Here is a 24,087-nt window from a genome sequence, read left to right on the forward strand (position 1 = left end):
TGAGAAGTTTCCAGACAGAGCCGAAGGTGAGGTCTGGAATCGAATACGCTAAAAAAGACTTTTAATCCGTGGTACGAAAAGTATTTTTCATATTGGACGGAGGGATATTGGATATTCGGGTCCTAGGTATGAAAAAATAATTCCGGAACCTACCCTGTCGGTATGATATCATCCAAAAAATAAAATTTATCCTCAAAAAATGATTCGCCACGGAACTTTAAAAACTTTACTGACTGCGCCGTATGCGAGCAGTCTTTTTTTTTCGCTTTGAACACGGCAGCGTAAAATAAACCAGGCAGGAGCGGTTTATTTTCGAAACGTCAAATAAGGGACCTAATGTAATACACTGGATGAAAATGAACTCAAATGAACACTGACATAAATTGAAAAAATTTATTCGCAAAAAATATAGGGCTACTAGATTATTCAGGTCCCTAGTCAAATCAGCGCTCCTGCCTGGTTAACTTTACTCTGTCGTGCTTTGAATAAATATTAACAATCCTAAAAACCAACACATTTTCTGTGTTTGATTTAAGTTTCTGATTTCTCCAAATAAAGACAGTGAACTATAAATCAGAAAATGTGTCGGTGTTTAAAATTCCGTGCCTGAACTTAAAAAGAAAAATTTCTGAATACTTACAGTTCCGTTGTACAAAATGATTAAAATTGAAAACTTGACCAGCAGTTCCTGCGACCCTGAGAACAGAGAAGTATTTTATTTTCGATCAATTCCTCTATTTCTTTAGACAATACTCTCTAGCAACCAAACCACTTTTATTAAGGTGCTGAAAGAATCAAGTAGCCTTTGAAATTTACATGTACATTACAACGTAGTCAGTCAAAACGTAGAACAGTGTTTGTAGAATACAAAGAAATAAGGTGTGAATTTGACACAGAGAGCTGAGAGTTTGTTTGCTAGAGAGAGTATTGCTTTAGACCAATTCGATCAGTATAAATGTATGCATGTCCATTTCAAATATACAAGTAAAAGTAGCATTATTGCTACTGTTCTATATCTTTAGTTGCGTTATATTATCATTGTGTCCTTATTTATGTGCTGACAAAGGTACAATATGAGAAACGAGCTATTTTAGCGTACATGCTAACAAGTACACACGTTGCAAAAGAACAACCAAAAAATTGTAAAATCTATGTTTATCTAGTGTTTAAATATCGCAATTTCGTCGCTTATTCCCTTGACTGTAAGTCAGGGTCTTATGCCGGAAAATATCCTAAAATGTTTGTATGAAAGGTTGTATGATATGTTATGAAATGCGGAATTGTTTGTCCCAATATTTTGCTTGTAAACATGATAACTTGAGTAATTATCAACCAATTACCAATTTTATTTTTTTTAATCGACGCAGAATTGAATTTCTGAGGTTAAGTTCGAAGATGGGCTATGTGGGATTAAGGATCTGGAAGTTATTCCAAAAAAACAGTATTTTCCACTGTTAAAAATTCAACCAATCGAAAAAGATTACTTTGATCAAAGGCTCTCTAGGTGAGAGCCTTTGCTTTGATGGAATTTGATTTTGTCGGTTATTTAAATCCATCTATCACGCATGATAGTCAGCTATCTAATTCACCATTTTGTACATAAGTGTAAGGGAAGAACGTCTACCGTACATTTTTATATTGTACCAAAGTGAAAGAGTCCTCTAATTGTTCTACATTCGCATCTTTTACTTTTACTATGAGACTGAATAATAGACAACTTACACGAGGGGGAAGTTTGCGGGCAGAGCGGAGCGAGGGCCATAATTCACACGAGTCCTTGTCTATTTATGATTTATTGTTGATTAAAAATCTGGCCGCAAATTTACAAGAAAATATAGAACAGAAAAAGTACTTTTCCAAAGAATTTGTACTCAAGCGAAGGTTTTCATATCAGTTATTTGTGATGGAAATTGATTAAAAATATATTGAAAAAATTGTCAGTCAAGGGACCTGACCCGCCCAAAAGGTGGGGCCTAGTTTCCAGCATACTACAAACAGAACGTTGTTCCTAAGTTATGCTAAGTGGCTTTTTAGCGAATGAGAGGTTTCCAGCACGAGCCGGAGGCGAGGCAACTAACGCTATTTAGCATGCGTTAGGAAAAGTACTACTTTCTCTATGTATTTTTGAGTTACCGAGAATTGAAGTTTTTTTGTTTTAATGATTTACAATTGCTAAAAGTTTCTCATATGCAGAATGAGCACCAGCTGAATATCACCAGCTGGTGTACAAACAAAAACTCTTTGTATTGTATACAATTCAAAGACAAAACCTACACACACAGTGCATTTCTACGTCAACGTCATCTACGCGCACATAACACGTATGAATGAAGTAAACACATTGCTAAGAATGTGTTTTGATTGTTTATATTGTTTATCATACAATAAGTGTGTGTTAGCAGATCCAGCTGGTGATATTCAGCTGGTGCACATTCTACATATGAAACATAGCTAACGCTGACCCGTTCGAAACACCTATTCGTATCAAAAGCCTTTAATGTGAAACTCTCTATTTCTCTTACTTCATACTCTTCTCTACTGAAAAGCTATTCGCCCTTTAAAATCATTTACATTATCCACTCTTTGCCTTGTTATCATATACAAATAAATTGCCGGAAGCAATATAGACAGCCCCGTACGAAGTCAACTTTCATAAATTCCTATTTAAACAGCTATATACATTTCACAGAGTAATATGCTATTATATAGCTCTATATGCCTGTATATAGCTCAATATAGCTGTATATAGGTATATATAGATGCCCATACATGGAATCCTTGAAACGCCACACACATAACAAATTATTTACATGTTAACAGAAACTCTCTAAGTACCATTTTTCCCAAGATATTTCAATTTTACTAAAATCCAATATGGCCGCCGGAAGCCATTTTGTTAGGAGACCGGAAATAGTACCGACGCTTTACATTCGTTAATACCTTTCAAACAAAAAAAAATGCATGAAATTCAGTCAAACTTTACTCGAGATATTGACAAAATACTCCACGTTCACTGTACGGCCGAGTAGCCAGATAAGAGCTCACTCCAAGAGACCTAGCTCACGCTCCGGAGAACATAATTTCATAAACTTTTTTTTACCTGATTGGTACGGTCAATACCTATCTAATAAAGCTAAATATGTTCAAATTTGGCCGACCTACAAGCAAAAACTGCTTGCCGCCCTGTGCCTGTTTCACACCAAGGGGTCTAACTCACGAGTCGGTCATCCGATTTCCATAAACTTTTTTTTGTCGATCGGTATTGTAAATACCTTTTATTTGACGTATCACTTACAAGTGTAACGTTTAAATGTCCGAAGATATCTTCGAAAAACCGTAAAGCACTTATTGGGCCACAGCTCGGGAGGGGTCGATCCAAAATCACTCATCTTCGAACTTAGCCTGTCTTTTGACATTACCAAACGGGGAAAAAAAGAATTTTCAAAATCAGATGCGTTTTACTCAAGTATAGCGTATACGTATAGCGCAATGTCAAATACATATATGACCTCCGACTCCGAGGTCTTTAATTTGTGATGGGTGAAATCCTTTTTCACCAAACAATCTGCGTATTACGCAGTGGGTAACCTTCCTTATCAAAATTCTTCAGTTTGTTGACAACGTGTATTAAACCAAAATCAAATCAGATCTTCAAGAAACTATTCTTAAAAGACAAAAAACCAATCTTTCATGCTAGCGATGCGAAAATCCTTATTTTGTCCACTACAGAGCAATGTAAAAATAGCATTTTGTTGTCATTCTGAGAGGCGCCATTTTAGGTAAGAAAATAATCACCCATTACCCATATTGTGTGACAAAATGATCAATGAAAAGTGGCTGAATACCAAAACACGCTATTTATTTTATTTACTTCAAAGTGGACAAAAAAGCGGATTTTAGAAAAACGCAAGCATGAAAAACGTTGTGTTAACCAAGGGGAGAAAATATGATATTCCACCTTTCGCTCTCAATTAAATTTCCAATTTTCTCCCCTTTCGCTTACTCTTCCCGACAAATGAAAATGAGATAATGTATTTTGCAGTACTTACTTGTTGCTTTATAGTCTGGACGATTGAAGTTCTTTGAAAGATCAGTCATTCAAAGCCTTTATACGCTGGCGGAGGTGGGTCTGACAAATCCGTACACTTTATACATTCTGGTGCATATAGTGCGTCGTACTAATATGGTGGTGATCTGAAATTCGTCATTTGTCACGTGCGTAATTCGAGTTAACTCCAGGATAGTAATTCATCAGAGTGATTATGGCTTCATTCTGTTATTTCGATTTAGGCAGAGTATTTGACTTTTAAGTAATTCGGCGTCTCTCATATTTGGCTTCGGCCAGAGAAAAGAGTTAAAACGGAAAAGACAGTTGCGTTGAGAGCTTTTCAACAATTATTTCTTTATTTTGATAATTTTTTTTTTCAACATTTTCATCACTTTTTTAATAATTTTTTTCTCCATTGTCAAAGGACTACATAATTTTATCACTATTTTTATATAGATTTTTTTGTAATTTTTCACAATTTTTACACACTGTCCATTATCAATAATTAATAAAATTATTTTGTATTTTTTGTTTGTTATTTTATTAATACAATAGTTTTTATATCCATACTTTGTTTTTTGTTTTTCTTCTATTTTTTCCTCATTAAATTATTGTTCAATCATCCATCAAATATGTCATTAGAAACGAGAACGAGAAAATATAATTATAGTAATAATGTACAATGTGGATTACATTAATTTAATTAAGATGCTTAAATAATGAACTTTGAACCGTTTTCAAAATGAAACACTTATCAATTTGTGTGAATCAACAAAAACAAAATAAAAATTTTTTGAGAGAAAAGATTTACTTCCCTTTCGTATTTTGTGGTTTATAATATTTTTTTTCCATTTTCTTTTAATAAATTACACTTAATTACAATATTAATAATGCTTTTTACTTTATTTATAATAAATTTTTATTTACCTTAATTTTTAGACATGGTTTTCCTTTCTTCCTTCCTTCTTTTTTGTTTGTGTATTTTTATTCATATTAAATTTTAAACTGTCTAGTTGTATTGTTAAAAATTAATTTCATTGAAAAATTATTTAAATTTTACCATATTTTGTTATCACGCGAAAAAGTTACTTTTAGCTGGTGTTTAGTGTTTTTTGTGTGTATTCTGTAATGTGCAGACATTAATTAATTATGAAAAAAAAAAATTCTCTTTATACTTATGATTGTACTACAAAAGATTCTATGAAACGGTATTATATCCTACGATTGAAACAGACGTGAATTAATTAAATTCAAATTTTCGTGAAGGACTAAAATGTAAACATAGATTTTTTGCGCGATAAAATTGCTATGTATTTTCATGTTTTTGTGGTCGTAGCACCTGCCAGCAATACCGTCAAATCTTCAATTTATTTCTTAGAAAATTGAAAAGAAAAAATAACCCTTCACGGAAGATTCATTTCCTCGGTGTCCATATTTTCCGCGACAAGTTGATAATACAATTCTGTCGATTTCTAATTGTGAAGTTAATCGAAAAATTTAAAAAATCTTTTTACTTTTTTGTTTTGATTTTTTCCGCAACCCTGATTTTTGACGGACAACAAGTCGTCAATACAGTTATCGGATCTGTTACTTATTTTGATCAATATTTTCAAAATTATCTCACAAATCTGTTACTTCAATTGGTTTAACATTTAGCAGTAGAATACCACATTAACTCTCTGATAACAGATCTCACGGCCGTCTGTAGAATGCACCACTTAAACACTTCGACAACAAATATATGTGAATAGCGTGAAAAGTGTCAAACCCTTGGTAGAATGTTAAGCCTATTTTATCGGTAAGGTCAACCAATCCATTTACCAAAATTTTTTCAGCTTTTTACTGGAATAAGACCCCTAAATTTCTCTGGAGCTTTTTATGACAAAAACAGCGTCTTATTGGAATATACTGACTTGATCAATGGCAATACAGACGATATCAAGGTATTTCACTGATAATCTTGACGAAAATGAGACTTAAATCAGATTTTCAGATGAATGTTTTGTTGAAGTTTTGCTGGTCTAAAACTAATTAACTGGAAAAATTCCTTATGTAACCTACGACGTGAATAACTAACAGCGAGTCAACGCCGCAACGTTTCTACCAACGGAAAACGTATTCCCATATCAATGAATCTATTACCTTCTTTGCTAGAAGTATTTTCAACAGATTTATTGACTTGATCAGATTTAACAAATGCTATCTAGAAGAACACTGGAACCAAAATTCATCGTTTATTTTTTCTAGTCGTTGACGGTTACAGATAAAAGACCTATCAATCTGAATAAAAAATTAACACGAAATGTACTCCTGAAAGTCATTTTTCATCCATTCATTATGAAAATGTGAGGACTGTAAGTATTTTAATGTCATTTGGAATCAATATCTTTTTCACTGCCCGTGCTAGAAAATTAGATTAAAAGCAGACTGCCACTCAGCCTCTGTGTTCTATTATCTAGTACAGTAAGTGCAGCAATATGTCATCGACCGATAACCTTAATCAATGAATTGAAATTCGCTGAACAACATTGGAATTGGGAAATCTGTTTACTAAAAACTTATCGTCATCGATTGATGTCTGAAGTGGCACGACCGAATTGTATGTACTGGACACCGGAGGTATAATCATATTTTTTTTTAATTTAAAAAATTAAATTAAATAAAGTGACTAAACTGTTACTGAAATCGATTGTTGAAATTGCTTTGTATGTACACTGTACATTGTTTTGTAAGTGATTTTTGGGCGATTTGATTTTACTTAATATGAAGGCAAACGTCGACCTAACAAAAACTCATTTTGAAATATTGTTTCTCTGCTCGATTTGATGTCTTCATTTTCTCTTTTCTTTTTAACGGTAAAGGTACATTTCACATTTATATTTTTTTTTTTGTTTATGATAAATTTAAGTTTTCATAATGTTTTTTATCTCAATTTTCAAAACATAATTTTTTCGACTTGGAACGCACACACATAATTTCTAATAAATCGAATGAAAGTCACGTCTAATTATTAATGAACAGAAATATGGAAAACGATTCTCGTACGTTTTTCACACACCAAATTAATTACAAATTTTTTATTTGATTTTTTTTTTTTTTCATTTCTTGAATTATAATTTTTCTCATATTTTTTGAACACATTTTTCTTCTTTTTTTTGTTTATTTTCACAATGACTCCGCCTCCATGATTTCGTTACAGCAATTTGAAAATTATTATTTTTGTTAAACAAATGGCAGCTAATTTTAAAGAAAACTTTGATCCTTATTGCAATTATTTTTAAATAATTTTCATTCCATTTTGTTAATTACTAATCATTTATGTACTCTCTTGGTGATTTAATTTAAAAAACTTGGTTTTTAAAATTTTTTCATTTATTTATTTACTAAGTTAAATAGGGGGGAGGGGATGTACTTTGTTTGAGATATTTTTCAAGTTTTTTCTTCAACTTTTAAATTTAAAGATTTAATTTTAATGCAAAGCGTCGTTAAAATTCTTCTTGTTTTAAATTTCATTTAGAGGTATAAATTACGTAGCTAAAACATTTCTAGAAAAATTTGGTGAATTTCTACTAAATTTGAAATTTAAACGTACACCCATTATAACAATCCGTACGACAGTTAATTGTAACGCAAGCGTGTTTTTAAATTGCCGTTATCCTGTTAATTTTCATGTGTTGAAATTTAAATCCAATTTCATTTCAATCTGTGTGATTGGTCGTTTTGCATTAAAACTTCTGTGCTACTAATATAGAAGTGTGTATGTAGTGTCTAAGTGTATGTATGTATACATAATTGTGTTACGTGTAAAAGCTGCACCATACTAACAATTATCATGACGCTGGATGTTTGTCTCATACGAACACATCACTTAGTATTTACGGTTGTTGGTAGCACGGTTAAGTACTTTGCTGTGATTCATGTCCTTTCGCTTCTGCGAACCCCTCTTTGCGTTGACCTCGCGCACTTTATTGCCACGGTCTAATGCATTACGACAAATGTTTTGGCGTGATTTGCGGTCATGATTCTGTTTCAGGAAAAGAGTGAAACGAGAACAACATTATTGTCGGGTCAGTTGATGAAAAGAGCTAAAGTGTCACTTTACCTTCTGCGAATTCTTGACGAGCAAATGCTCCTTGATTTGTTGGTTGCCTAGGCGTTCACTGCGTTCGACGCGATTGCGACCAACGCGAACGGTCTGATCAAAAAAAATTGTCGGTTAATTAATTAATTGAACGATTTGAGTCAAATGGAAATTATGTTTCAGTTGCGGATAATGGAGTGATTATATTTTAGGACTTTCTAATTATCATATTCTCCCTAACAATTCAAAATGGAACGTGAGCTGAGAAGTGAGAAGAGCTAAATCGGCCAATTCTCATTATAGTAAAGCGTTGAAATTTATTGTCTCGCTTATTTGTTCAGCCACTTGTTCACTTAAAATTCAAATTCTGAAGCGCACTTACAGCCTGAATTTATTCATATGTTTTTCCATGGATAGTTGCTGACTCATAATTGTCAATTGAGTCGACAGTGCACTATCTGCGATGACTTTGCAGATTTTAATTATTTATTATTTTCAAATTGAGCTTGGCTTTTTACGACGGTTCAAAAATTTCACAGACATTCATTGCTGTTACCTATATCAGCCTGATCATACTCAAGAGTTATGGAGTTTATGAACGATATACTTAGACGTTGACTTTCTAAATTACATTTCGATAAAAAGATAGTGAAGAGTTAATTACAGAGGCGACGACCTCAATCAAGGTCTTATTTTGGATAACAATTCTTCTTTTTTTTTTTTGAAATGTCATAATTACAATGCAATGATTGCGTTTGAGCTCAAAACGGAATTATCTTCCTCAAATTATCTAGCTGTTATTTTTGCTTTGTTTGCGAATTTATTGATAAATCGATACAAAAAATAGATTAGAAAAGGTGAACAGTTTCACAAAGTAGTTGTTGACATAACAAAGGAAACGGTTATCAATTTCCTAAGAATTGAAATCGGACGATGACACCCCAAAATTTCCACAATTTTTTTTTACGTAACAGTTAAGGTAATTCAATTAAATTCATTAACTTACATGAGCGGGACTACGCTCTGCAGCTGGATGCGGGTGAATGGATTCCAATCCTAAATCCAATAAAATGTCATCATCATCCGGATCTGGTAACACAGTCCGAATGCTATGATATACTGACATGCTGTGGGGAAGATATTAAGAAAAATGGAATGAGCAATTTGGTTCCACTGGAAGTAAATTCTAGAAGTTCTTACCTTGGATGCTCGATCAATAAGTTTTCGAGCGGAGAGGTCTCCATATTTATTGGTCCAGTTGAAGTGAAACATGGTGGTGGTGTCACGAACCTAAATTTTTATTGAATCAAGTTTAGGGACTTTCTATCTGAAGACAGGATGTTTGTTATCACATACCATGATTCTTCCATTGAATTCGGTAAAATCGATGTCGGGGACAAACTAAGTAGTCCATCTCGAGAACCTGCGCCTGAATTGTTACGGCTGTGTCGTCCGCGGATATGCGGTGCGTTTTTTATTTCGACGAAGGATAATTCCTCCTCGGAATCAGTCTGATGTACGCTGTCACCCTCTGCAAACAAATTTTCATTCGATTAGAAATGAGCAAACGATTTTCGCTGTAATATATTCTATGTTTACCTTCTCTCTCAACAAGCAACCAATCGTCAACTTCCTCGTCAACACAAGTTGTAACAATGATATTCAGTTGCTTCTCAGATTCGTTTAAGTCCTTATTATCGTCAGTTCTATTATTCCCTGTATCACTAATCGTTGTACTTCCAAGTAAATATGAAGCCAATGTATTAAACATTCTACGAATAGGTGATGAGTTGTTGCCCTCTATGAGCTTTTAATGTTGTTCGTCCTCGTTCTTTGCCAGATAAAAAAATATATTTTTCTTTGGTTTTCCTTGTTTTCTTGTGATTTTCTTTTTTTTATTAAAATTTAGTATTTAGTTTTCTTGCCGTAATTAATTTTCTTTTTTTTTTTTTGCTTAAATCTTAAAGTTGCTCAGTCTTATGAAATTTGTTTGAAAATTTATTTTTCCTTTTAAAATAAATTTATAAATATTCTCGTGTGGTTTTTCTTTGAAATTTTCTCCTTTATTGCCGATTTTAATTATCGTATGTTTAAATCAGGTGCCTGAAACAAAAGAGAAAAAAACAATTATTGTTCAATTCGTTAGAACATGGAGGTAGATCGAGATAGGTAGATAGAGAGAGAAAGAGGAACAGAGAGTGTTTTAAAATACAGTCCTGCCATTTAACCTTATATATATAAGACAAGCGTATCCACATATAATGATTAAATCTGTCACTGCTTTAGTGTCAAATAATGACTAACAAATCTATTACTTCATTCGTTTTAAAACTGATCGAAGCTTATCACTTATTGTTTCATCGTTGTCAAAAATAGATGAATAGCCGTTTCTAAAAAGTAATTACTACTTCTCATGATTGTCCTTTAAATTCGACGACATGAGTATGAGTATCAAAGACTTCCTGAAGAATCGACGACCAGTCGTCGTTTTTTAAGGGGCTCACCGTTTGTTCAGAAAAAATGTTAGTAAACAGTGATTTCCTGAAGAAACGACGAGAAGAATCAACAATTTCAGGAAACAACGACTTCCTGTGAAACGACGACCAGTCAGGGAGTCATCGATACTCACGTCGTCGAATTTTCAGAACAATCTTTTCATGGTGGAGTTTGACTTTTAATATTATAATGTGCAGGAAATCAGGAAATTTACTATTGAGGACATAACGAAGGTTCGGCATCTAAACTAAAAGTCGAACCATCAGTGCGATTTCCCATTCGACTTTAAAATTATAACAGAATAATTTGTTTCAATGAACTTTTTACATTTCCTCTTTGCATGCGATGTTTAAATTTTTCATTTCTTTTCCGTTAAACCTCGATTTATTATTTCCATTTCGATTGCGAGCATATAATTTTTCATCATTTTTCCATTATATCGATCACATGAAAAAATTCCCCACTTATTTGCATTATAGAAAATCAATTGAAGATTGAAGAAATCATGTGATGTCATAATGATCAATCATCAATAATTCACCGTATAACATTTATTTGTTGATGTTCCAATTGAAAATTATGGTTTTTTCGAACAAAAAAGAAGAGTAGGGAAAACATTAGACTTAAAATATATATTTAAATTGGTTGTTTTCTTTTTCAAATTCAATTGGTCTACATCTACCAATGCTATTTTTATACAATTATTTCATATAGGCACATTGCATTACATCTCGTTATACCACTCAAAGTCATTTAAAAAATGAATTACACATGAATGCAACAGAGAGTCGCATATTCAAATGAATGTTAAATCAAGATTTTTCAGTTCTCTTTGTTTATAGGACGAATTATTAATGAATGTACAGTTGGATGTTTGGCAAAGAACAAAAATAAAAATTCAATTCATTTGCATGGGCACACGAAAAGGCATGAACAAATGAACACACAATACAATGTTTCATGATGGCCGAAAACAATTTCGACTTTCTTTGTATGGGACAGGAAGTGTATCTCATGATCACAATGAATTTAATTAAATAAAATTAGAAGTAATCATTAATTACAAATGATGCACTGGCAATATTTGTAGATGAATATACCCTCGATTCATCCGAATAGGAAAAGTCGAAAAGTTGACGACGAGTTAACAAAGAAGCGCTAGCGCATGCAGTGCTGATTTTCGAAAAAAAAAAAAAAAAAAATTACGGAAGCCAGGAGTATCGATGCGAAAAGTGTGCGGATATGTAGTGTGACCAATTTGTTTTTAAATTTCACGGATTATGGAAGCATGTGTGTGACATTGAAGCTGAACGACAAAATCTATTTTTTAATGTCACGGGACAGAATAACAGAATTTTTCCTTTAATTTGGTCCATTTGGATGAAAAATTGTATTCGTATCTGTTGTAGGCGGTAGATCTTAGGCACTTTCATTTGTCGAAACATTTACGAATGCAAAAGGATTTTAGGTAAAGTTGATCCGAGACGAAAACGAGGTCAATAACCACATGCAAGCATCACTGCTGAGCTTTCGAATGAATAAAACATATACAACTGCGGATCAACAGACGTTTTCTTTTAAAAGTATAGCTGACCGTCAGCTGCTGACGTAATATAAAACAAAAGAAAATTTTCTCCTTTTGTTGAAAGGATTCCGTTTTGTTGACCTCAACTTTGACGTAAATCAATTTCAGAAGTCAATCATCACCAAGCTAACATTTTATTATAGCAACACGTAAGAAAACTCTCAACATACAATTTACGATAGGTGGTGGAAGTCTGAAAGTATTTCAATCCAAAGTTATTTTCAGCCACAAAAGCAATAAAATTTTCGCCGTGTTTTTCCCTAATTCGATTATTATTTTATGATTCGATCTGTATTCATGGCATTTTTTTGGAAATGTTAAAAGAAAATATTTGATTGAAACGGAGTTATGTGTCGAAAATAATCAGTCGTTAATGGGTAGTCGATTGAGGGAATGTGACAAAAATGATAATAGAGCCATCAAATTAGATGGATTGAATTATATTTCCGTTTTTATTTTTCCTTTTTTTTCATTTGTTCGGTAACGCTCCATATTACGAATGTATTTGCTATGTCATAAACAAACAAACTCGAACGACAAAAATGGTCTGCATGGGTAAAACTATAACACAACGAACAAACAAACAATACGTTCAGACTTTGTTCATTAGAATCGTGTCTTTTATGTACTAGGTACGACATTATTAGACTGTAGAGCTCACAATCGAAATGGAACTACACGACGCGATATTATAAAATGTTTTGCCGTTACACTTGAATAGTATAACTCAATGTTTCTATATTCGTTCTGTGTATAATCGGAATATGCTTTAACATTGACATTGATTTCTAAAACGTGAATAATTTTCCGACTTGTTTTTCGTATATTATAAAAGATCTTTTGATTTTATTCCTGTGCGCTGATGTTAATGATGAGTTGTTTGAATGATTTATGTACATATACGTACGGACGGGCTAATACATTCGATGCTTAATACGAAACCCATTGATCTATCGATATACCATTCTAGCGAAAACATGGTAACGAATCTTTTTGGCATTGGTAATTATTAAATTGAAATTATTATTTCTTTAACGCTGATATTCCATTGACAGTGAATGAGATGACGGACAGAAATTTTTGTGAGGAAAAGGATCACGTGACGATAACGTGATAGCAGGAGTGAGAAAAATATTTAGAAAATTATTCAAATATTCCGCTCGTAATGTGACTCGTTATCCGTTATTATAATTATTTCAAATTTAAAATGCGCAATTTCTTATTTTTAGAATCTATTCGAGTAATTGTTTCGTTCATGTATTAGACTCGTGTATATTGGATATTAATAAGAATCTCAGAGAAAGAAAGAGTTACGTGTACCCAGACCAAACTAAGTTATGCAACCAATTCAAAGTGTTAATAACTCGCATATATGCAATTCAGTAAATAAATTTCACCTTATCATTTATAATCACCGCAATTTTGTAATTGACTTTTTCACTTTAACGGAGTTTACGATGCTAATGACATGAGCAACACGTGTCGATGATATATTATCGTCAATTAACAGTCTGATATTACGTCTTAATGTCTAGCAGTATAAAACCCATACGAGTGCTTTGAATATTGAAGACTTTATTGGCGATTAGTAAAACAAAAGAAGTGCAAGATTTGGTATCAAACATTACTACGATACTTGTTGACCAAGGGCAGAAACTAGGAAATTCCAACAATAGCGGTGTTTGTGGCCAGCACGAAGCGAAGACCGTAATTTAGTTCGAGTTGGAATTTCCTATTTCTCCCAGTGGTGAACAGAAAGTGTTTCATTTGAACGAGGTGTTCTTCTCTATTATTAACATCAGAATCTTTCTAGCCCAGAAACGTTTCCTTCCTGAAGTCAAACGAACAGATTCTAACATAAGAAATGCCAATACGAAAATAGCAATGGAAGGAGAGAAGTGGTGATCACAATAGCGATCAATGGGTCGCATCCAGAAGTGGATATCAAAGAACTGATGTCTAAAAAAGTAGAAGGGGTATTAGAACGAGTCACTGTTTAGAAAATATAGACAAGAATATCCAGTCCAATACTAAGTTGCAAAACCTGACTGGACGTTAATCAATTCTCCGTTTTTTTTTTGTAACAAAATTTACCTCGTCTTCCAATTAATAATGAACTTTCAGTCAAAACAATGATTAAACATAAATTTATTAATAAAAAGCAATTAAAAGCAAAATAAGCGAAACATAATACTGATAATAGAGATAACTACAACAACTCTATACTCAACACCAAAATGTTATTTACATTTTCGTTGAAAAACAAAAGAATATCAAAATCCATTGAGTAAATAGCTAACTGTGTATGTGTACACATTCATGGTAAACAGATAAAAATGTTCCAGATTATCGTGCATTGCATATATTGTTTGTATATTTCGTATGTGTAATGCGTTATAAATTCACGTTGGAAAGGTGTGCTTGTTCATATACTTTGGTAGAACAAAAAAAGATAGTCACCTTAATTTCCTTTCTGTTCGTTAATAGAAACAAAACAATGCAAGGTATATAAATGAGGAATATTTTACTATATGTATGTATAGATAAAGTTAGGTACGCGCTATCTAACCATCCATATTCCATAGAGCCAAATTCAAATGTAAAAATGTATTGTGTTATATCAGTTACAGTACACTTTATCAGTACCAATGATCTGGTAATGGTCTATGGTGTTATTAACATTATTATTTTTATTGTTTTGTTGAAGATTGAAGATGAGGTTACTGTACTTTACGGTTTATAAATTTACGCATTTTTTATTTGAACTGGTTACGAAACTAAAATTGGTAAAGTACAAAAATGGTTAGAGTTAAATTTCAGTGAGCTCATTTCTGTACAACAACAATTTTCTTTACACGAAAAACATGAATTTACTCTTCATTGTGTGACGACTTTACATGGGTATAACACAGTGTAAAATCCTATGGCTAAAACAACATCTCGACAAATTGATTCTAATGAATTGTCTTTTTCCAAACACCAACACTCCAATGACGTTTTGTGTCTTTTCAAATCATATGGTATAATATGGCTGTATGTTTCTTTTACGTAATATTTATGAGGCCCAACTCATCAACAAATTTAAATTTTACAATGACAACACGAACGTTACTCGACACAAAAAAGTATGTAAATTAAGCTTCTAATCAAACTTTAAGACAGTTTACTCTGCGGTTGGATTGTGTCGTTTGAATCGGATATGGTAGATGTTATTAGTGTTGCAAACATCATAAATAATTCCATTGCAAATGATTTATTTGACGAATAATAGACATCGTTTGTCAGAAAGTTTTGTTTAAAATGTTTTCTAAAGAGCCTTAAGGCGGTCATTAACAGTATAAATATGTGAATGTGAACTCGGAACATTGAGTCATTTAAGTACGATTCGATAAAATAAAGTGGATAACTTCCCGACTCTGACCTTTTAGAACAACTAATTAGCTAGAAGATCGGCTAGGTCATTGTTTAATGTAGTCTTACGTAGTAAAACAGATGAAGTACAAGACTTACATACATGAAACGAATGCCATACTAAAAATTGAATTGTTGGAATTTTGTTTTTCGGTTGCATTGATTTTCATTGGATAGAACGTTTTTTTTTTGAAAATTAGGGATTAATATGTCTTTCAAAAACAAACAAATCCAAAGGATTATGTACTAACCACCTGCTAAGCAGAAATTTGATAATAACTCATTTGAAACGAAAAACGTTTTATAAAAAAAAAACGAGTGATCCCTCGTTGAAATAGGGACATCGTCATTATTGACATGCAAACGCTCCATCAGTATCATGTTTCATGGTTCTCGTTAGCTGGAGTTGTCTTATCTTTCTAAATTTGCAAAAAGTTGTTGAATAAATTAAATGAATTTATTCGTTCACCGTGCACGTAAAATATGTGCTCTCTGTTTCATCCACTGTTACACCACGTCTTTAAGCAAAATCAAGAGCACGGTACGACAACAGTTATCTGAAAAGGGTCATACAAAGTCTGCAAAGGTAAATATAACGCAAGTAATGAAACGTTCCTTGCAGCTCCCAGCTTTTCATCACGGCTACTTCCATGTATCATATTCTAATTCAATGACTTAACCCCTTTTAAAGTGTACTCGGTTCATGCTTTATAGTATAGAAAGGTTATATGTTTGATACATGCGATATAAAATGTAAGAACCTATGAACTGGCTGGCAACGTTAGATTTTATAACCGAATAAAATTGCTTCTCACTGAGCACCGTTCTGCGCAAGTAATAATTCGATAAAAATCATTTTATGCCATATATACATATATTACACTGGAGAGAAGAATGTAACGAAATGTTTAAACGAAAAATTTAGATTTGAATTTTAATAGAGAAGAAAAAAAGTTCACTTCTTCATCGAAGGTTACGATGCTATAATTAAATGTTTAAAGTTAATTTATGAGACGCATAAACCATGTTACCCTTGAAGTACTAAAGTAATGAGAAATTATTAAGAACCGAATTTGTAATGAGAAAATCCTCAAATGAAAATCATTCTTGGGTAACGATAACCAATAATATTAGACACAAGTGATAACGGAATCCAATCACAGAAGCGATAATTTATAATTATTGATTTTTATAGACTGATTGATTAGTCTGTATTATATACTATCGATGCATAACAAAACTGTTTCACATTTTTTTTTTGTAAATATATTCACGGTTGAGGGTAAGAATAATAATTAAATGCGAAATACATAGCAAAGCATTTATCTGTCTGAAGAAAAATTATAATAATTTCAATTACGAAACTTGTTATATATTGCATCATGCAGCAACAACAACTATGTATACAACACACAACAGTATAAAGTTTATAATTGCGCGTCAATTTTTTAAATCGATAGTTTTTATCATTCGTTCATGTAGTGCATGTAAACAGAGACATAGGATTAGTCAATAGCAAGTAATTAACACACCAAGGTATGCACTGCAGTTATAGAAAATTAAAATTTTCTATTCAATGCAATAAACGGATTGAGTTCAATTTGAAATTAATTTTCGTTTTCTTTATTTTCAAAAGAAAAACCAGAGATTCAAACACAATTCCATTTGAAAACAAACGTACCGCAACAATTTTTAATTTTGTCTAATTATACGATTTAGTCTCTCTTGTGTCTTATTCGGAGAAACTGATTTAACTAGTAAAGGAGATTTTAGACACGGGCAACTGACTGAACACACACTTAATGCTGACTAAAGAGGCATCAACCAAAAAACGAAACTAAATTTTTTGAATAAAGAACTTGCATAACGAACATTGTATACTACATAGATATAGTGACACACAGCGGTTCGGGTGTGTATAGATAAGTGATGTAAATATACAAAATATGCTCAACATATATCCACAAAAGAAAAAAAAAGAAGAAAAAACTCACTTGGGTATATAATAGTGGGTGCCAAGAGCAAAATTCAAAATTTTTATATTTAGAAAATCTTTATGTCTTTTTCATGTTGAGTCGTGAAGACAGGTACAAACAAGCTGGTTGTGTACATGAATGTTTTGGTCTGTTTTTAGTATAGTTTCTGTTGTATGTATGTTATGTTAATTACACTAGTGGAAACTCTAAAGACCTTGAACGCCTTAACCCACAGCTGATAAATGTCACAAAATTATTTTTGTTTCAGACAAAGAAAGATGTTTGTTGGGAACATTAATTTTTTTTCTTTTGATTTTTTTCTCATCATCGCTACTGTTTGGTAGTTATATGCGTTGAGATAATTTTTTCTTTATTTACCTGTGGTTAGTTTAGTTACTTTTTTGGTTTCAAAACACACAACAAAAATCTCACTTTAATTATTTAACTTGCAAATGACGCTATGCAGGCAATTTACAGTATACCAAATATACGTCGTTAGAAATTCGAACAAAGAAAATTTTTAATTTTTATTTTTATATTTTAATTTTAACCAAAAAAAATAATTATGCAACTCAAACAAAATGGCTGACCGTTTTTTTTATTCTGATGGAGCACTGCGGGGATCAGCCTGCAATGAACTATTATATTGGTCGATCTGGATATGGGACGCGCACTCAGCTGACTGGTGTTTGTATACAAAAATCATACGAATTCTGTTTTTCCTTTGTTCAGCAGCTGCGCTCTGTCGTGTATATGGTATATAGCGCACCGATGTGAATATGGTATTACTCATACATAGAGGAAAATTTTCCTTTGTATGAAATGTGTATGATACCTGGGGCTGTATTCATAGTTGGATGTAAGTTATCGATGAATTCCATAGAATAGATTGATTAGTCAATGTACCCTGTCTGTTCTTGTGGTCTGGCACCTAAGACTGGTTTATCCTTAGAGATTGTCCTCTGGAACATCAGCTATTATGACCACCAATATGAAGTAGAAAATCGGCTTAATGACTTCTTATTGAAAACGATGAAATTTCCTTGGATATACTAAGAGTAAGGGATAAGAATCATTGATCTGGGTTTCTGCTTCTCAAGAAGAAGTCATCCAAGCACCTATTCTAATCTAAGTTTTCTGGGATATTTGAGGTGATTTCTATCTTTAAATTATTTTGAAGACGAGTTAGTATCCCGCTACATGAATGATCCTATGTAGCTTCGAAATTGAGTGAAGGCTTTTCAGCGAATCGACAGTCCGTTGCTTCAATAATAATTTCTTGATGACAAAAAAGACTAACTTACTTAATGGTTGAACTGAAGAAGATCGTTGAAATAACCAAATTATTCTAATTCTCGCTGTGCCGCATATTTATACGAGCCCTGTGATATTCTCACTGAAATATTGAATCACCTATAATAATATAGAGAACATAGCATAGCTCGTAAACGAGCACTCATACATATATCCCAATCATTGTCGAACGTTATTTTATTCACATTACAGTGATGAAGGAGATCAGTGTTATGAATGTGTTATAAAGCTTGAAAGAGTTTATAAACAAAAAAAAATTGTTTGACCTTTGATTTTGACCAGACCATTTTCGTACACAAATTTCGGAAAAAAAGTGAAGTAAAAATAAAAAGAAAAATGCAAAAACCGAAAAAAAAGAACACAAAACAAAATTAGACTCATATATATACACCTATCGAATCGATTGAACTGAATGTATGAATGACTGAGTGTATGATATTATAATGAAAGATTTCTGTTGATTATTATGGATCAGATTGGAAATTCAAATTTATTTTTTAACTGAAAAATGTTGGACATTGTACGAGTTTATCTTTATTTACTTAGCTGTTTTTTTTTTGTCTGTTTTTCGAAAAAAAAAGAAGTTTATTGAGTAGAAATTTTAAAACGATTCAAAGTTTAATTTTATTTGTTTACAGAAAGTTTTGTTTATAACAGAGACACGACAGTTGCCCAACCCAATTCCAATTTATTATATTAGATAGGTACAGTGTTTGAGTTCTGACGTCAGGCTATCAGTTTATTTTTGTTTGCTTTTATTTTTGGAGTTAAAGTAGGTACACACGAAATGTAATCGTCTTATGCAATAGCTTCACTTTGTAGACATAATTAAGATAACACGGTTAGCGGTCATAGAATGGTAATGCGAGTATTACAAAGAAGTAACAAGAAGGAGAATAAAGATAAACAATTACAGAAATGTCTAGTCATTTGTTATCGGTGGTGATGACAAGAATTTGCTAATCTCTGGATTGCATTCTGTTAGGTATTTTAGAAGTAAATGAAGTAAAGGATGTTGAATCAAACCCAAATACTTCAAACGAAAGATGGTTCAGATCACTAGTCATTTAGCAGTTAGTAACCAGTTTGTTAGTGTCCAATGATCCCAATCATAGCACTACTTCTAGAAGCAGTACTACGTAACAAACGTTTATATATCGACAACGTCTGCGAAAAATACACGACGAGCTCTGGGTGACAAAATTTATGGTAAACAAAATGAAGTAAAAGATTTCGTATCAATATCTCAAAAATGTTCGATCAACAAAAGAAATAGACGAGACTATTCACCTGCTGGATATGTTTCCCGTATGTGAAAGGTTAAGGAGAAAGTAATGAGTGTAAGTATTTCAGTGCAGTAGCTATATGTATGATTGTTAAAAAAACGCAAATTTAATTGTAGATTTGTTGCATTCGTTCCATTGGAAACAATATAAAAATACATCCCGCTAGTTTCTTAGAATAAATTGTAATTTATGCTTTCTATTTAATGAAATCGCGTTGCTAATGTAACAAGTGCAAGTTGTAGATACACGTACCAGTGCAAACTATTTATATTAATGCAAATTGTATGCAACTGCAACACTCATGTAGGTATGTATATATACCGTACGTATGTGCTAATATACACAATAAATGCATATTACAACAAAACTAGTGACTTAACAACTTCATTACAATTTTTCATTTGTAAATATAAAATAAAATTTATTTTCTGCAAAAACATCATCGCAGACAAATCGGTGCCCCTTCAGTATAGTACCTAACAGTTTCATTTTATTTGCAAATAAAAGCAAAACGATATTTTACAAACACAATACTACACACATATCGTTTATTTGTGGCTAATATTTATGTACAATCCGCATGTATACCCGTCAAACTTACACAATAAGAGTGTAAATAGACAATAGATCATGCACAGCCAGATAATTTTATTTTTTATGAAAGAAAAAAAAATTGTAGTTTCATCTGCGTCATGCATTTGGTACGTGTGTTTTCATTATATGGCAGATAGATCTAATTTTTGTTGTACTCCTTTTGCGATTGTGTATAGTCGAGTCGTATTATGCTAATGGGAAAATTTGATTATGAACACATATAGCATCCAATAATATTATAAATACACGCACATACATATACGACAGTATAATAATGAGTAATGTAATGACACACATTTGCGTTCATCATGCGCAGTTTTATATATCATTTTCTAGATCATATGGAATATAAACTACAATCGGTTTAGCATTATCATCCATGTTATTGTGACATGTTCAAGTATATAGACGGTTCGTTTTTCCAATGAAATGTTCAAATGGAAAATCAAGTTATTGTGGACAACGTTCGCATAGAGCTGTTATACAATAAACATTCAAAGTTAAAAGATCACTCGAGTCGTCCAAAACAATCATCAACATACCATATAGCAATGACAGAGTAGAGTGTCGAACTTTTTTGCTAATTTAAACAAAACCGTAGGCGGAGGTGGACGCAAAATTAGTGGTGACATTAATTAATGAACAATATTTTGCCGAGACCGAATCAGATGATCGCGTGTTTTTGTCAACAATTTTTGTTTATTTTGATGATCATTTCAAATTGTATTTTAGCAAACGAACGACGTAATTCCATTTGGAACAACGACGTCATTAAATTCCACTCTATATCGGTCAAATTATGAATTTCACTCCGAATTTGTAAAAGAAAATATCACATCAAGACTAACGTTTTTGGAACTTTCTTTATTGAATTAAACGAAAAGCTTAGGATCGAAAAGGAACGTTAAGAACATTCTTGCGTTGTGATTGGTACAAAAACAACAAGGACAAGGAACTTTTCAAATAAAGGGTCACTGGAGCAAAGCACCTATCACAGTTATAGAATATTGGGCGCGTCAAAATACAACTCTATTTTGTACCATTAATTAAGTTGCGATTAATATCGGTACTAATGGTATTAAATAGAGTAGTATTTTGACGTTCCAAATATCTTATTACTGTGCTAGGTGTGTTGAATGGAGCAATTTTTATTTTGAATTTCTTTTTATTTTAGACTCATTTCGCCTGAGAAAACATTATTTGAAAATTATTAGACCCTCCTAAAATAATGCCGATAATATATCTTATGCTAAGCGTAAAAGACGAATAAGAATTTAAACTTAATCAGGCTGCTTGAGATACCTATGTATACTCGTTGAAAGTCTATAATACAAAATCCGACCGCAAGTCTCTCCTTTATCTTAACACCTCGAAACGGATATTAATTCAAACAAAAAACTGTTTCGAAACATAATTATCAAGCCCATGTACCTATGAAGTCTTCAGCAAACGTTTATTGTTTTTGCTTGCAACTTCAAACCGAAACAGGTTTCATAAAGAAATTGTAACAGGTAATTTCTTGAAAGGATGTGAAAAACACAATGAAATTTGTCAGTTTTTTTTAAAACATCAACTCTATAGTAAATGAATCAATGGTCTCAGTGAGTATTTGAAAAAAAAAAACTCTCGCAACGCGTTTACAAGAAAAATGTCTCTTAGAAACAAAACAAAGAAAAACATTGCTAAAGGATAAGTAATAACTGGGAAACGACAAAAAATAAATCTGACGAGTAAAAATGTCGCTTTTTGATAAATCAATAGAGACGCATAATGCATGGGAAAACAAGGAAGCGAAAATTAGGAAAAACGAAATATGGAAAAACATTTACGCACAGAGCATACGCACACTCCATGTAAATATTAAATTTAATCTTTTTTCCTCTACTTTTTTCTTGGAACAGAAGAGACACTGTGGAGTGTGTTTGCAATCGAACTTTATTTTTTATTTATTTTATCAACAACAACAGAATGATAAAACAAGCACTCAACATAAAGTTTTGTGTATTTCAAAATGTTTTTACGCGCATTTAATTTACATGTTTTTGTTTTTGAAGCTGGAGAGAATAAAACATTTTTAAATGTACGTCAATTCGATGTACCGAATTCAGTAAAATTTTAGGTCTGTTAGTCATACACAAAAGTTCGAAACTTTATTGATTCAACCAAAGACAAAAAATCACAGGGAGTTTTCCACCAAACCAATAAAAAGAAAACATATCATCCGCTCACCTGTGATTTGATGATTACACAATCCAATCCAATACACTAAAACAATATAACACTTTGTGTAACGTAAAAATTTTCCAATTCAATTTTAATTTAAAGTGGCAAAAATCATTTAATTACAATTAAATTTCTCTCACACTTTTTCTTTTTATACCACTGTTCTTCGGTTAAATTACTTCTTTTTTGTCTAACAAAAAATTTTCCTCACGCAGTTAGATAGTAGTGTATGCGTATCTGTTGTTTTCTGTTTTGGCTTTGATTCGATTGTGTTTTTCTTTGTTTACGGAACCAATATTTTATCATCAGAATGTAGTATCATGCTCAACTAAGAGATGGCGAATATGGTCACATTGCATAAGAAATTTCATTCAAAATGCTGTCAAATCAATAAAAAGTAAGGAGAATAGAGTGGTTTAGTTGGTAGAACTGACTTTTATATTGGTTTTGGTATTATACCTATTGCACAACAGATGGCAGCAACCAGAATGTATTTTCTTTTTTTTAAATATTTATTAGTTAGATTATTAATACGAGCCGATTTTGGCTACACATTCTTTAAAAGTGGAATAAATTCAGATACACAGATCGTCATGAACATGCTTCAGCGGAAGAAAATAAATTTGAGTGTTTTATCGGCCTTATATCGTCTTATATAGCAAGTATGTTAAAACAATTGAAGTAAAAGATTTTTTCAGCTTGTTGAAGTCGACGAATGTCCTAATGATATGCCCCCTGTAAGATGTCCTCTGTGAGAGGTTAAGGACACAACCATTCAAATGATCAAAAAATGCGTAATTTTAATGTTGACCCGGCCAAAACTATAGTATACCTGCATAAACAGGTAGGATCTTTTGGAGGCTCTAGAAGTTTGACTATCATCAGTGATCATAACATTTTGATAATAAAAAGTCAGTTCTAACTGGTCACTTCCTCATAAAAGCCTCCCTTGGAATGTATGAATAATTTTTAGAATTTTATGTTTATTTTTGGTCGAAGGTTTGAAAAACTCTTCCGGTGTTCCGGTATACAAAAAAAAACTGTGAACTGGGGTTTGCATTTCTACATAAATA

The 24,087-nt window shown here is 32.3% G+C and overlaps 1 protein-coding gene across 5 annotated transcripts; it reads right to left on the reverse strand.

Moving 5' to 3' along the window:
- Positions 1-4,377: 4,377 nt before the first annotated feature.
- LOC119080916 (tumor protein p53-inducible nuclear protein 2) lies at positions 4,378-23,281 on the reverse strand. Of its 5 annotated transcripts, none has more exons than XM_037189531.1 (7): positions 23,021-23,281; positions 9,729-10,232; positions 9,486-9,660; positions 9,330-9,419; positions 9,136-9,256; positions 8,151-8,243; positions 4,378-8,072 (listed from the first exon to the last, which is right to left on the reverse strand). In XM_037189531.1, exons 2-7 carry the CDS (start codon positions 9,898-9,900, stop codon positions 7,917-7,919), a joined length of 807 nt encoding a protein of 268 aa, XP_037045426.1. In that variant the 5' UTR covers positions 9,901-10,232; positions 23,021-23,281; the 3' UTR covers positions 4,378-7,916. The 5 variants fall into 5 exon arrangements, with proteins under 5 accessions (XP_037045426.1, XP_037045423.1, XP_037045422.1 ...); XM_037189528.1 differs by lacking the exon at positions 23,021-23,281 and adding an exon at positions 18,188-18,339; XM_037189527.1 differs by lacking the exon at positions 23,021-23,281 and adding an exon at positions 17,976-18,288.
- Positions 23,282-24,087: the final 806 nt, after the last annotated feature.

Source organism: Bradysia coprophila, unplaced genomic scaffold (assembly GCF_014529535.1).
Source record: "Bradysia coprophila strain Holo2 unplaced genomic scaffold, BU_Bcop_v1 contig_350, whole genome shotgun sequence".
Lineage (NCBI taxonomy): Eukaryota > Metazoa > Arthropoda > Insecta > Diptera > Sciaridae > Bradysia > Bradysia coprophila.